The 16,133-nt window shown below is 37.1% G+C and overlaps 1 protein-coding gene across 1 annotated transcript in view; it reads right to left on the reverse strand.

The window, feature by feature from the left end:
- Positions 1 to 16,133, reverse strand: part of LOC127645630 (ephrin type-A receptor 3-like) — a 217,892-nt gene that overhangs the window by 22,685 nt on the left and 179,074 nt on the right. The window contains exons 10-11 of the mRNA XM_052129301.1: positions 14,071 to 14,196; positions 9,510 to 9,695 (exon numbers count right to left, since the gene is read on the reverse strand). Coding sequence (XP_051985261.1) covers positions 9,510 to 9,695; positions 14,071 to 14,196 — 312 coding nt within the window. The remainder of the gene's footprint in view (positions 1 to 9,509; positions 9,696 to 14,070; positions 14,197 to 16,133) is intronic.

Raw genomic sequence — 16,133 nt, forward strand, 5'->3', positions numbered from 1 at the left:
TTGTCATAAATCTTTGTAATAAAACAGCCCAGAAAATATTTTCAAAGGTCATCTGCTGTTGATTTTGTGCATGGTTTTAAGAGCTAAACATGATTGTTGGCCATGATTACAGCAGGCATTGTACTCATAAAAAAATGTCTCCTCCATTATGAGCTCTTTAGAAAAGAAAGAAAAAAACCTTCAATGTGAGATGTGCTCACGACATTAGTATATGCCAACCTTGAGTTTTTTTGTTGTTTTTTTTACTTCCCCTCTAATTCATGTGATATCAAGCTATCATCTGGACATCTGACATGACCATTTGTCACAATGAGATACAAAAAGTTTACAGTGCAATCACAAGTGCACACAATCTTTGTATGACGGTACTCTTGCTATCTGAAAAGGACACAACAGAGCTCATTGAGGGTTTCCTGCAGTGTTTCCACTAAGAGATGAATATGTTTAACCCTTTGTGAACTCTGCATGGCTGGAATATCAGACTTCCACAATGAGATCTGTGTGTTCAGGATTGCATTAACTGTCGATGTCAATGGTGGTTAAACTTAGTATAGCTCCAGGTAGAAAGCTCCAACAAAGCATTTGGTTTTAGATTTACATACTGTGAGGTTTAAAAACCCTGAGTTGTGACACTTAATACGGTTAAGAGAGAAGATATTCCTCAAAAGAAAATGTAACTCTCAGGTATATCATTTGATGCAGTTATGGGATATTTGGCCTGAAAGTAATGACATTATATCATTGAAAGATTTAATTAGTTCTAAAGAGGCGCTTTCGAATTAGTTACGAAGGCTTGTGTGCATCTATTGAATGTGCAACGGCAGATCCTGATCTGTGGCGTAAGAAAGTAGGTCCTTGAACAAATGCATATTTTTTTTTCCCAAATTTTTTTATTTACTTTTTCTTTGAACTGTTATCATGCTATAAAGAAATAAAGTCATACAGGTTTGGAACTTAATGATGACAGACTTTTCATTTTTGGGAGAAATATCCCTTTAAATGCAAATGTTACTTCATCAATATACTGGCAAAAAGGCCAAAAATTAAGATTAAGCTGTCACTTTCTCTGGCAAATACAGCATGGATCCAGGTCTGCTTGTGTTATTATATCTAGGACAGACACTTAAAAATCATATTCACTTATATAAAGCTTTCACAGCACGCTGCCATCAAAGACATTTTGCATGAAATCTCTTGATCTCTATATGTGGAAAATTGCCTGATCAATCCATTCCCAGCAGAGTCCCTCTGACCTATATGTTTGCAACACACGCTCAGTGAAAAAAGATGAATACCTGCAACAAACTCAGCTCCCAAATAATCAATACTTCAAAACACCTCATTTGTGTTATATGATGCCCCTGCAAATCTGTTCTAAACTGCATTTTGGAACAGTCATAAAAGCAAATAGAGCTTTGATGCAGTTTATTTGGTATCTAGAATGTGTATACAGTATGTGATAAAAGTGTTTGTACCATCAGATATACAGTAAGAAGCATTGTGTAACTATGTATGTGGAAAGAGGCGCACCATCATATGTCTGATCTACAGCTTGAGTGCATGTGTGTATGTGTGTATAGTGGTACACCACAGGCATTATATTTGTGCAGTTCTCCCATCAGGACCCCAAGCAGTGACACCCCTTAACAGCTCCATTCTCATTGCTGGCTGATCCATAGCTTGTGAACCCCTGTTACAAAATAAAGTATTTATTTTACACCTCACATTAAAGATGTTTTATTTCAGCAGCAGTTACTCTGGTAACAGCTTTTAAAAGAGAACTCATTCCCATTTGTGACATCTCCCTATATTCTGCCAGAGTGAAGATATATAAGGAACTCATTTATAGGATTAAAGAGATATTGACCAGGTTGAAGGCCTTGTGGCCCACTTTGTGTACTCTCTCTACAATTATAAACCAAAAAAACAAAAGGGGCTGTTCTTTAACTTTATAATCTTATTGATTTTCCTAATGGTGTTTTAACTAAATGACACATAATGCACTTAGCAGTTGTTTTCCAAGTCCTCTTCGTTGGCGAAAAAAAGGCCCAGAGGAATGTCGGAGCTCTAAATCTAACACAACAGTTAACGTAGTTTAACATACGAGTCTCCACAAGACTTTAAACTTTCATTGTTCCCTAATCAAAAGGAACGGCGGATTAAATGTATGGTTTCTCAAAATAGCAGGCACTTCGTTTGAAGTGAAATCCTTTGCGGTGGAAAGAGCGAGATGAGATGATAGCCTTCTCCAAATTGAATGCTACCAGATTAGGCGATTGTTGGCACATAAAAGGGGAGATGAGATATGGAGTAATCAAAACATTTCTGACAAATGACAAGATAGCAATTAAAAGGACTATTTCTAAACCGTTCTTTGAATGGTACCATACCATCATCTACATAACAATGGAAGCAATCAAGGTGGGAGGTAGGGTTTGAAACAGGTTGTTGATTGGACCACAGTTTTAGATTTGGTGCGATCAAATGCTCTCTCGTGTGTTATTAAAATAATTGAGACCTGAAGGATAGCATTGAAACGTACAATTAATTTTGGAGGACTGGTTCATTCGGACCAGGGTCTGACATTAACCAGGGCTCAGAGCAAAAAATGCCACTGAAAGTGACAAAAATGCAATTTCATCTGTTATCTAAAATCTGTTATAATAGTCTATTCTAGGAATATCTAGTTATGGTTTAGTTTGGGTTAAGTGCCTCTGCAGACACCGCAGTGACTTTTAGCAAAGAGTTGTTGTTGAATATGTAACTATTAACTGTTTTTTGATTTTATTGATAACATTTTAAAAATTGATTGTTCAGATAAAAAAAAATATTAATTCAAATAAATAATAATAAAAAAAAAAATCAATTCAGGCATTTGCCAAAAATGCACACATATATTATATGGTAAAAAATATGCTTTACGTTAAAGGTAAAAAAAATATATATATATATATATATATATATATATATATATATATATATATATATATATATATATATATATATATATATATATATAATTGTTTAAGCCATCATTTAGAAAAGATCCCAGATGTTCCAGCATAGCATTTAACATTTTGTTTTTACAGTAAAATACATTTCTAGGTAATCACTGCCATTTGTCACTGGTTTTGATTAGATAACAAAAATTCCATCAAATTGTATTGTTTATGATGAACATGTCAGTCACTTCACAGGTTTACTACCAAAGCTATCTCTTACAATCAATTGATTTACAAACCCTTTGCAAAATGGTTTGACCAAATCATTAAAGACAGATAAAAAAAATCAATTTGCTTATCAATGACTGAAAAAATGTATCCTTTGAATAATTTATAAAAGTCAAAGGTTACCAATCTGTCCATTCTGTTCCCTTTGCTTTGCAGCTGCTAACCTCTAGAGTTGTGATCTGTTAAACTGCCTCTCACCGCTGTCATATGTTTGCCTATTCATAACCCCTAAAGTCAGAGTGCCCATGCACCGATATCGAGGGTAACATAACAGTCACTTCGATGTTTACATTTACAAGTGCCTACCGTGTATTTAACTTTTTTCCCCTAGTCAAAAAATCTTAAAGTTTACAATTTGAATTTCTATCATTATTTGGAATCAATATTTTATTTTTTTTATATTATTTTAATTTACCGGGTATGCTTTTTTATTTTGACTATAGTTGCACATATGGGAATAATCTTATAGGATCAAAACAACAGTTGAAAATGTTTTACATTTTTAGAAAAAATAATTCTGAGAAGGACTATTATGACTACTAAAAGGATACAATGTCAAAAATAATTTAAAGAAAATATTTCAAGATTTCATAATTCCAATGGTTGCATATGTCAAATGTGAACTATCGAGGAGTAAGACACCAACAATGTACAACAAGGGTTTCTGAAACTCAAAGAACAAACATAATGTAGGAATTCAAGATTATCCAGTAGGATCTTATTTGATTTTTAGAGGATTTTTACATGATCCCATTAAAAAAATTCCAGTTGGAGTCCTGAACACATCACTTTATGGGTCTAAGAGTGTCTTAAATTCTTACTCTCTTATGTCATCTATTTTTCCCCTAAAATCTATTTTATCCAGTCAAAAGTTGTCTTTTTTGGATTCAAAAAGTGAATGGTCTATTCCAGGAATACAGAGGTCAAAGTTCAGCCCAATGTTGAATGCATTACTCTCACTTAAACTGCTACGTTGTTCTTCCAAAAAGTCTGCATGCTTCGAAAGTGACTGAACCAAGCTTTAACCCCGAGACTCTGATATTTGCTCAGAACATAAATACACCACTTATAACTGGAAGACAGGCAATTAGGCAGTGTCTGCCATTTAAAAGGATAAGCAAACTCAATTTACGGAGAAAATAGTTCAGTAAACTCAAACCAATGCTAACAAAAGGTCAAAATTAGCATACCGCATTATAGAAGAACACAGCAAAAAATGAATAAGAAATGTTGAGAGATTTCGCTGTTCATATGTGCGCTACTGAATATTTATGACACTTAAAACACATCCAATTAACTATTTAAATTATTAATATTCATGCAGTCATACATATGCATACTCTCATTGTTGTGCTCTATAGGGTGTGTGTAGAGCATGAGACTCTTATAGGTTTCGAACACACAAAACACAATGTAAGCCTATCTCCGAATCAATTTAGACCACTCCAATAAGACACAAATAAATATATGTAACACCTCAGTCCAAAAATTCAATTCAAATATCACCATTGCCTGAATACTAACCAGATCAGGAACTGCCACTCCCAGCACCCATTGCTCCTGCCATCTTCCACACACCTGTTCCCAGTTTTATAATTAGCCTCTTGTGTATTCATACCCTGCCTTTTCTCTACATCAAAGCCAGTCACCTGGCTTTCGTTTTGGATTTTTCCCTTTGTTATATTGCTCAATATACTTCTGCAAATGGATTCTGATCAGCCTCCAGTCTCCACTATATTACAGTATAAGTATGAAGTGGCAGTCAAAGATTGGAGAAACACACATTAAATTGGAAAATAAACATGTTCTAGAGAGATGTGTTTCGGACATTCCATTTTGGTTGTTGGAACATTAATGGAAAGGTCTGCAAAAAAAATTCTACTCCCTGAAAAATACTGATGAAATAAGTGTCGTGAGATATCTTGTCTGTCTCTGTGACAGCACTAGACTCCGTAAACAGCAAATGAAAATGTGTCTGTGGGCTGTGGACAATGACACTTTAAACCTGTCAATCATTGGGCATGTTCTCATAGTATTGTAGTTGAGGCTTACTGAAATTGTTCTCAATTTTGTCTCAATAAAGCTCATTTGTTATCTTTGGAGTGTGGAGTTTTGGAAATAGGGGGTGTGGCCAGTGGTTAAATTGGCTTTTGTAGGGAGGGGGAGCCCTTATTTACCGTGAATGGTCATCATTCAAAATCCCGCCGTAAAATGACTTAGGGTTTTTACACCAATGGGGCTCTTTTTCCAGTATTAATGTGTAAGGTAGGGTTGAGTAGTTATTCAAACCAAGACAAATACTTTACAATTCACTTATTTTATTATAATTTTTTATCTTGAATGTTAACAGGCAGGCAACGGATTTCAACGGAACATATTGCAAGCCAGAGACGAATATGTAGCTAAATGTATTTTTTATTTGTACAATTTAGAAACGTTGAAGTCCCTTCAGCACCTGTATGTAAATGTAACTCTTGCAGTAATTATTTATCATATTCATGCAGCCTGTGTTATTCTGTTGAGTGTTGAAACCCATCGAGGAGAAACGCATCATGACACTTTTAGCATGTAAACGGGTAAAGAAAAAAAAAAAGAGTAAACTCGCCCGCTTTGCAAGAAACATTAAACGTTCTATAAAGTTTTTTTTTATTATTATTAGTAAAACTGAATAATAAATTAACAGGGAAGTAGAGTTGGATAAAAAAATATAATCTCCGCCTTTACTGAGTTTTGTAATGCCTGATAGAAAAGTATCTATCTTTGAGAGCAATATAATACTTTAGGCAATTGCAGAATAGTCCCATTAGTCACAGATACACTTCAGAAAATTGAGTACACAACTATTTCTGGCCTTAAAAGTTACAAAACCAAATCAATGCAGAACATTGTATCACAAAAGCATTACAATGTGGCCCCCCCATGCACTACTTAAAACCCGATGTGGCCCCTTTACCAAAATAGTTAGAAATATTAATAATTACACACATCACCTATACAAATTGTTTCAGGATTTTACAGTAAAAGTAACTGTTATATTTTGACAAAATATTTCAGTTTCAAATGAAATAATCTAAAGGTAAAATTTATTAGACATCAACAGTGGCAGTTTAAAGTTTCAAGATGTGTTTCAGCTAGTATTTATTTTTCATAAATACATTCATTTATTATTATTATTACTATTATTTAAGACTAGCACACTGACCTAACCATGGTAATGAGGAGCCTTTCCTTCTGTGTAATATGTGTATAAATATTAGGTAACAAATGGGATAATAATGGGCTCATGTACAGACAGGAGCAGTCTGGCGTCACTGTCGTGCACCTACAGTATATGCAAACTGTTAAAAATCAATATATTACTTTAAATGCTCACGCAGCTGATGTTATTCTTCATTTAGTAGTTCATTTAACATGTAAACTAACATGCTTTAGTTATATAACATGTTCTAGCTACATGCTATTTTTATATTCGATCGCTCTAGCCGTTAGCGGGATTCCATGGTAACGTCGCTGTCTTAGAATAGTGACAGTTTTCCCTTGATGGTTGTGGGCGGGGTGCTGAACCAGCGATTAATGCATTTATGACGTCTGATAATTCCATGTAGCCTGGGTGTCTCTGTGTAGTCTTGCTAATTACTCAGTCTCATATGCCATGTATTTGCCAGGAGTCAGGAGATGAAAAATACTTTAAGTGGAATAACAATATTTGGTGCTGAAGGAGACGGAGCTGAGCTCCGGCAGGGTGTGTTGTGGACCTGAGGAGGCGGAGCTGCGCTCCGGTGCGCTCCGGCCCAATTTAACCTCTGGGTGTGGCTAATTCAACGGCTCAGTCTCGTGGATGTAGAATGGCTGAAATCAGTTAAAGCACTTTTAAAATATAAATTTTTCTTAATCTTAGTAGAAAATTGTTTAAATGCAAGCACAGCATTCCTGAAAATTTTCATTTGTCTAACACCATTCCAGCAATGTAGATTTATAATGTTCTAATAATGAGAGTTAATTTAATTTCTAATTTAATGTGAGTGTTGTTGAATTGTATAAAATACTGCTTCACCTAGGCTCTGTGGTACAAATAAACTCTTCAGTTAATATCTCATTGATGTCCTAAAATCATCTTTCAGACATTCCATTTTGGTTGTGGGAATGTTAAAATGTCCAGTTTTCTTAATCCGAGTAGAAAATTATTTAAATATTAGCAGATCATTCCTGAAATTTTTTTTTTGCTTAAAAACTTAACATTCTAGAAATGTTGATTTGTAATATACCAATTGAGCAGTATTGTTGAATTTTTATAAAATACTGCTAAGATGAAGATAAGATCCTTCCTCTCTGAACATGCCACACAATTACTTGTTCAGTCATTTGTCATATCAAGACTGGATTAATGCTATGCTCTTGCACATTCAGGCCTCGGCCATTATAAATCACTTGCCATTACATAAAACACAGTTGAAAGCTATTTGGTTTGTTAAATGAAGCTTAACATTGTCTTTGTGTTTGTTTTTGAGTTGCCACACTATGCGGTAGACTGGCATGTCTGAAGGTCAGTATTAGGACAAAAATGGTAAAAAATAAACAGCTTTCTCTGGAAACTCGTCAGTCAATCATTGTTTTGAGGAATGAAGGCAATACAACGCTTGAAATTGCCAAAAAACTGAAGATTTCATACAAAGGTGTACACTATAGTCTTCAAAGACAAAGGACAACTGGCTCAAACAAGGACAGAAAGAGATGAGTAAAGCCAGATGCACAACTAAACAAGAGGATATGTACATCAGAGTCTCTAGTAGATCAGCTGAATGCCACTTTGGAGAATAAAAGTATACATATCTTTTCCATTACATTATTCCAAACTTTTGGAAGCCAGTGTATATATATATATGAACATTCCCTGTTAAGTAAATGAATAATCTCCTGTAAAATTAATGCTTAGCAGAGACAAATAAAGATAATATGCTAAGTTACTGTATGTTCAAGCTCAGAATCTAGGCTTGCTCGGCAATACATCTACCTCTAGCCGGTCTTTTTTATCCAATCCTCTTGTGTTGCCAGATTCAACTCAACAGAGGCATTCAGGTGGAACAATCAAGCTCTGTCTCTGTCCTCACCAAGGCTGAATCCATCAGTGAGTACAGCAGGCTCTTAATCGCAACACCACGAAAACACTCTGTGACCACCTCGGCGGAAAGTGTTGTTGGCTTAGCCACAATAATCATATATTGCTGCTGTTGTGCAATTAAACAACGCTATATGCAATTTGTCCTGAACAAAGGACTCAAGTGTGCAATAGAAACACTGCAAATTGATTTCTAAAAGTACTTTTGAGAGCAGCTTTTTCTTGTAGTATTTGGAATAAACACTAAAGTAAAAAATTACTTGCTTCTACTTTTGCTCAATTTATAAGTTGTTTTCCTTTTGGTGTCAAGAAAAAGGTCACAAAACCCCTTAGTATTCACAGAGTTCACACTCTTTTTGACTAATGAATATCCATGACTTTTCCATGACCTTTCCAGTCGATCATGATTAAGGGAAAAGGACTTTATGGATGGGACTTTATTTAGGATAATTTTGTAGAGATTGGTGGGTGGATTTCCAGTGAATTAACAGATGCACATTGTCTTCATAAGACTCTCAATTGGCTTGCAAACAAGTTTTAATCCACAGAGGCACCCACAAAGAGCAATATCCAGCCAAATAAATACTTCATATACTTAAAAAAAATTAATCATGAAGCAAAAAAGAAAACAAAAAGAAGAAGCACATTCACCATAACCATGTACATACATTTTTTAGGATTTGACTAATTGCAATGGCTTTGCTAGGCCAGAATTTTAAAATTCCCTGCTATTTCAATGTCTTCCAAAGATGACTGATTTTATCCTGAACAGCAGAATCCATTGCAATCTTCAAAAGAATGACAGAAAGGGTGGGTGCACTAAATAACTAGCCTTTTTGAACCAAAATTCAATTTTGTTCTTACACTTCTTACAGCTCAAACGTAGTGCTACCCTGGTATTTAAAGAAATTTGGTATGACAGTGCTACTTTTATCATGTTCTCCCTTGGACTAAAAACCTCTGCTTGTATTATTTTAAATTTCAATTTGTTTTGGATATAAGCATTTGGTAAATGCATATATGTAAATATGTAAATGTTTCATGACCATGGGAACCATGCATTTATAGTGTCCTGTGTGTAACTTGCTTAAACATTTCAATCAATTTGTTCGGCCATTGGGTGAGATTAAATAAAAGGCCACATAATCATGTAAATTACTCACATCTGGTAACGACTCCCTCGAGTCTAATAATGTTTGGGTGGTCGAACTGGCCCATGATGCTGGCCTCGCTCAGGAAGTCCCGCCTCTGCTTCTCTGAGTATCCTGCCTTTAGACTTTTGATGGCCACGTAGATCTCTCTCTTGCTTGGGAGCTTCAGACGTCCACTGCAAACCTCCCCGAACTCACCTGGGGAGCCACACACGATTGGCGTGAGTACATCAGTGTAAGACTATGAAAGGTTTATGGGGGAAAACGTACACGAATAACATCTATTTGACTAAATGCACTTATATAGTGCTTTTTTAACCTAAATTTCTAAATGCTTTACACTGTAACTCATTCACCCATTCACACACACACACACACACACACACACACACACACACACACCAGTGGACTGCCATTGGGAGCAACTTGGTGTTCAGTGCCCAAGGACACTTCGGCATGTGGAGTCATGTGGGCCAGGAATCGAACCCTGCGATTAGTGGCCAACCCGCTCTACCACCTGAGCCATAGCCACACCAGATACCATTGGACATACTGTAGTTTGTTTTACAACTGTGACTTACAGGGTCAATTTAGTCTCTATAATTCAAGTCTAAAATTTCTTGAAGAAAAATGTTCCTCTCAATAACTTTTGAGGATATATACTGCTGTTGTTGAGGTGTATAAGGATACAATCCTAAACTCTGAAAATCTTGACTTTCTCCTTAAATGCCTCTCTTCATCTCAATACTGTAAAGCTGAAGTGAATAATTTCAGCCACACTAGAGTCACTAAATAGAATGTCAAACAATGGTTGTTGTCTAACAGGATTTCTGAACTCTCCCCTGTGCTCAAACAAACAAAAGTTTTAAAATTGTAATAGTGCCAGAGCTTACACTTTTAGGGGAAATCAAACCATGCATTTCATGTGTGATTTGTGACTAACTGGGTCAGGATTTGACATAATAGAAAGTATTTTAACATTGAAAACATTACACACTATATAATGTAATGTCAGCTGGTCATTATCGTAAAGTATACTTTGACATGGTGATCAGGACCCTGATGCAAAATACCTGCTTATTACTTGGCTACTCAACAAATAAATAAATAAATTAATAAATAAAGTAATTGAACTATTTTATTTATTTTTTAATTTATTATTCTGTTAACTACATACACAACTTTGAATGGTCTAGCTCCACAGTACTTAAGTGACCTTCTACCACGCTACATTCCATCACGTTCATTACGATCACAAAATTCTGGCTTGTTAATAATTCCAAGAATATCAAAATCCACAAAAGGAAGTAGATCCAATTCCTATTTTGCTCAAAAACTATGGAATAGTCTCCCTAACACTGTTTGCAGTGCACACAAATAACTAATATTGGCACTATATTCATACTGTTTATCCAGAGGGGAACTGGCCCCCACAGTGAGCCTGGTTTCTCCCAAGGTTATTTTTCTCCATTAGCCAACAACTTGTGGAGTTTTGTGTTCCTTGCCACAGTCGCCTTTGGGTTGCTCAATGGGGTTTTAAATACAGTTATTATGTAACTATTTAATAATTTATTTTTATACATAATTTGCATTTTTTTGTTTCCATGTAAACCACTTTTTAATTTTATTTGCGAAACATTCGAAGATGTCTTTATTTATTTCCAAATGCTATGTTTCATAAGTCATGCTGAATGCAAGATCAGCTTGTCTATATACACCATAAAGAAAGTGGGAAGTTATCTCACAAGAAATTAGAGAATAATGTGTTTTTTTTATTTTGCCGAAATTAAACAAGATGCAGTTTTGGTGCAAAGAAAGTTGAAGCAGCATTTCCCTGTGGGTCTCTGCTCTCTCCTGGTTGTGTAAAGTTTGCGGTAGCTGTTACAGAAGGAGCTGAGTGTTTCAGTGCCTGATCTCTCATTCATTCTGCCTGTGTAACAGCATGTGATAAAACAGTTGTAAAATGTTATAAACGGTAAAACTATATTCATTACAAACCAAGGTGTTCATTAGAATAATAATGAATGATAATAATATGATCACATGTATTGCCAGCTTGCAATATAAAGCAGTATAAATTAGTATTTTCATATTGCTGAAATGGCTGGAGGTGTCTTATACCGGAAGATTTCCACATTCAAGGTGGATAAATGTGCTGCCCTACTCACGCTGAAAAATAAGATGGACTTTGTTGTATCATGGATAACATCTCAGCCAAACATATTTGGGTTAAAGACATCTGCCCTTGAAGTGTCTGTTCTCACATTAAGGATCTAACAATTCTTCTCTCCATCATTCCATCACATTGTTTAATTTAGAGCTTCTTAAGTACTAACGGAGATCATTATTAAAAAAAAGAACACAGATGGTAAATACAGAGAGAGAGAGAGAAGGATAAAAGAAAACATAAAAAGAGTCATAAAAACTTAGAAAAAGAGATTTGCTCTCAGACAGTGTGTGCAGAGGAAAATGAGATTTCAAAGTGAAGCTGAGACGCAGCGATACTCAGTTTTACCAGCTCAGTATTTCAAACAATAGCTTGGAGTGTAAGGATTATAGTCAGGAGACCCTTTATAATTAGGGATCAAATAGTAATCTCTGTACTGTGGAATACATTTGCATACAACTGACTGCACTTATGTCTCGAAATGAGAAAGAAACTTTTATGAAGTGAACAAACACCATCACCAGTAAGGAGTTACAAAGACATGTCATGCATACGTTATAGACTTTTTTCTGTTATTAACATAGATTTTTTCAGTGGTTTTATCAGTGGTTCTCAACTGGCTTTGCTTTCGACCCAAATTTTTCACTGTAGATCAAGTGGTGACCTAACACGGTACCAACATTTTTTATGGAACAAAAGTAAACAGAAAAGTCCTTCAAATCAAACATTGTATTAATTTTCTTATTATAATAAATACAAAGTATAATTACATTTATATTAATCTCAGCAGTCAATAATTCACTGCACAAACATAGTGTTGTCGGCACAAACCATGTTTTATCTCTTTTGTAAGTGGGCATGTATTTAATATGGTATTGAATATGGTCATGGTCTCTGGTGCTCAGAGCTCTGACGCGTCGGCCAGAAGACAACAGTTCAAAAAGGAAATGGGCTGGTTGAGTGGGATACAGAGTGATTTTTACAGCATTTTCCTCACTCTGGAAGTATTTAGTTCTTGAAGGGGGGGCAGGGGGCAACCAATTATCCGCTCAGCAGTCCGAACTGTCCTCTGTAGTCTTCTGATGTCTGATTTCGTAGCTGCACCAAACCATACAGTTATTTAAGTGCAGAGGACAGACTCAATGACTGCTAAGTATAACCGTATCAGCAGTGCCTGTGGCAGGTTGAACTTCCTCAGCTGGCAAAGGAAGTACAACCTCCGATGGGCCATATGCTGATTACACACAGTCATTGATTACATACATTTAAAATATTTTAAATGAAAGCTGTATTTTTCTAAAATAATATTGTCTCTAATTTCATCTAAATATTCTTTTCAAAAATACATATTTAATGAAAGGGCATGCTTATCCAGATAAATCACCCTACTGAAATGTACTGATGAAATCAAATCAGACATGACATATGATATAGCATAGCATTATTATACATATTCTGAATTATCTATAATAGATTAATATGGCACTATCATTACACCTCTGTAAAATAATTTTTTTTCTCACGCAGTCAGAGCAGATCACTCGGAGAAGCATCCTAATTTGCCAAAAATCTTAAATAAGTGTCCTAACTTTAGGACAACCCCACTGGCATCCCAACTGAAAATGTATTTGAAAGCCAACGGTTACAGTCACATTACAATACTATGAAACATAACAAACATCTTAAATAAGTGTCCTAACTTTAGGACAACCCCACTGCCATCCCAACTGAAAATGTATTTGAAAGCCAACGGTTACAGTCAAATTACAATACTATGAAACATAACTATAGGGCTGTCTGAGAATAGCGCTACATTTAATAGCAATACAAAATGCAGAAAAGCGATGTTTGATGGTGGAAATACTTTTAGAAGACCCAGATGATATGCTGTGCTTTACTGACTCACAATAATAACCCAAATATAACTCACAATAAACATTCAAAATGATTACAGACTCCCACGAAATATGATAATGCAGTTATCAAAATCTTTATTTCTGAAGCCTTGAATTTAAAAGTCGCTTTTGTTTCTCCATTTTCATCTATCTCATGTTTAATTCTCAGCAGCCGTTTGCACATCGTTGGTTACTTAGTAACTGACATAAGAGTTGATAATCAATCTCGATGGTGCAGTTTAGGATTTCCTGAAAAAACAAAATAAACGTCCAATCCCCACGATGCATATTGTCACAAATTTAAACACTGTTACACCCCTAGTTAATAATCCTATTTATTTTTCTATCCTTAGAATGCATGATTAAATAGACAGTGGCTTTTATTATTTGCATTTAGCATTGTTTTTCCCCTGCTGTCCATGACCCTATAAGAACAGAAATGGGTAACGCCCACCAGTTGAGAACCATTGCTTTATATGAAAAGTATAGGAGATATACTTGATGTTCTCACCGGCCCCTATAACTCTCTCTATGCATATATTGGAGGCATCGATTTCCTTGGCAAAATCTCGGACGGCTTGTGTTGGGTCCTCGTAAGTGTGGGGGTGAATGTACGTCCTGCTTCCTGGCAGTTTTACTGTAATCAGAAAAAAAAAAGATCACATGCAATTTTCACACAGGGTTTTGAGTCACGACAGTTAAGACACGACTGTACTGTAAACCCAGACAGTCTCCTAAAAGAGTTGGAGAAGATAAACTCTAAGCATGAATAATGTGATTTATGTTCCATTCTCACAACAGATGTTGGAAGATACCTTTTACATTTATGTTGCATTTGTTATATTAAAGGAGACCTATTACGCCTCTTTTTACAAGATTTAATTTAAGTCTTAGGTGTCCCCGGAATGTGTCTGTGAAGTTTCAGGTCAAAGTCCCCCATGGATCATTTATTATACCATGCTGTAAATGGTTATTTTTGGGTGGAATCAAAAACGTCTCGGTTACTGATGTCCAGGCCATTTCAGCAGTTGGTTCAGTGTTGTGGCAAGAGGGACACAACATCTCGTTCCCTCCATCAGGGAACAGAGGTTACATCAGTAACCAAGACATTCCCTATCTGTCACTCACTCGACATTGTGTCGATGAGTTGACACTATGGGTCCCAATGGAAAACGCCACAAGAGCTGAACCAGGTTACGCAGACTGGTGGTGCGAGAGGGGTAGAACTCTGTGTGCCTCGTAGCCAGCGCAGCAAGCCGTCACATAACTACCCACAACACACTGGCAGGCATGGAGTGGACCCCTACACCTTGGGGAGTGGCAAACTGCTCAGAAGTTTAATGACTGGCTGGCCCAGCCGTAGCCTTCTCTCTATTGTTCTCACCAAAAATGAAAAAATCGTTCAGCTGGAGGCCATATAAGGTACATGTTAGGGGGTGTCACTCGAAAGAGGAGGACACCACGGAGACCACACCCGGCCCTGGGGGAATATAACACACAGTCTTACCGGGTCGTAGCGGAAGCATGTCGTGCAGAGCGGTACCGGGGTAGGTCCTACCCAAGGAGTTGAGGAGATACAACAAACACGGTAACCAAGGACAGAGGGCCCTCTGCCCAAGGAAGACCAGTGGGGAACCATTTTGTGGAATATACATAACACGGGGTTTAACCCCCTTGTGCCTCTCAGGAACCCAAGGATCAAGTCATGCGTCCCAAAATACTTACATTCTACTGCATTGTGATGTGCAGATGTAGCAGCTACACACATTCTAGGTGGAGTCTGACAGCCGTCCCTCCAACCTCTACTGCTGAAAGGAAAGCACTGATCCGACTGCGCATCTCTGGGGGTCTTTGCATCGGGAAGAACACCACTTAGCAAACAGACACAACTTCAGGTTAACAGGCACCTCGATAAGGCTGAGTGACCAGGTCTACCACCTTGGATGGTAGGCTACTTAAGTCTTCCAAAAACCAAGTCCGGGGGGGCCATTGAGGGACCACTAGAAGGATCTGCTCCTTTTCCTCCCTGACATTGCACAACATCTGTGCAAGTAGGCTCACTGGGGGAAAACGCACTCTTGGGTAGCCCCAGGGGCCAGCTGTGCACCAGGGCATCTGTGCCGAGGGGAGCCTCGGCCAGACAGTTCCAGAGCGGACAGTGGGAGGATTCTGGGGAAGCGAACATGTCTACCTGCACTTGGCTGAATTGACTCCAGAACAGCTGGACCGCCTGAAGGTGGATTCTCCACTCTCTCCTGAATGTGACCTGCCGTGACAGCGTGTCCGCTGTGACTTTGAGGTGGCCCGGGATGTGAGTGGCTTGCAGCAACTTGAGCACATCTGTCGAAGCGCCCAGGGGTGTTTTCTCAGCACAACCGTTGTGTGTGTGGGGGAGTACCACTGTAATGCGCCATAGATCCAACAGCCTTTCAGAGACAGAGAGATGAATGGAACAGCAGGAGGAATTCAGCTCTGTGAATACTTCCGCTTGGTAACTTTAGCTGCATTAGCCATGGAATCAGCTAATAAGCACATTCGGAAAGGCGATTTGTAAACATTCACAAAATATAAAGT

The sequence above is a fragment of the Xyrauchen texanus genome, chromosome 6 (assembly GCF_025860055.1).
Source record: "Xyrauchen texanus isolate HMW12.3.18 chromosome 6, RBS_HiC_50CHRs, whole genome shotgun sequence".
Classification (NCBI taxonomy): domain Eukaryota; kingdom Metazoa; phylum Chordata; class Actinopteri; order Cypriniformes; family Catostomidae; genus Xyrauchen; species Xyrauchen texanus.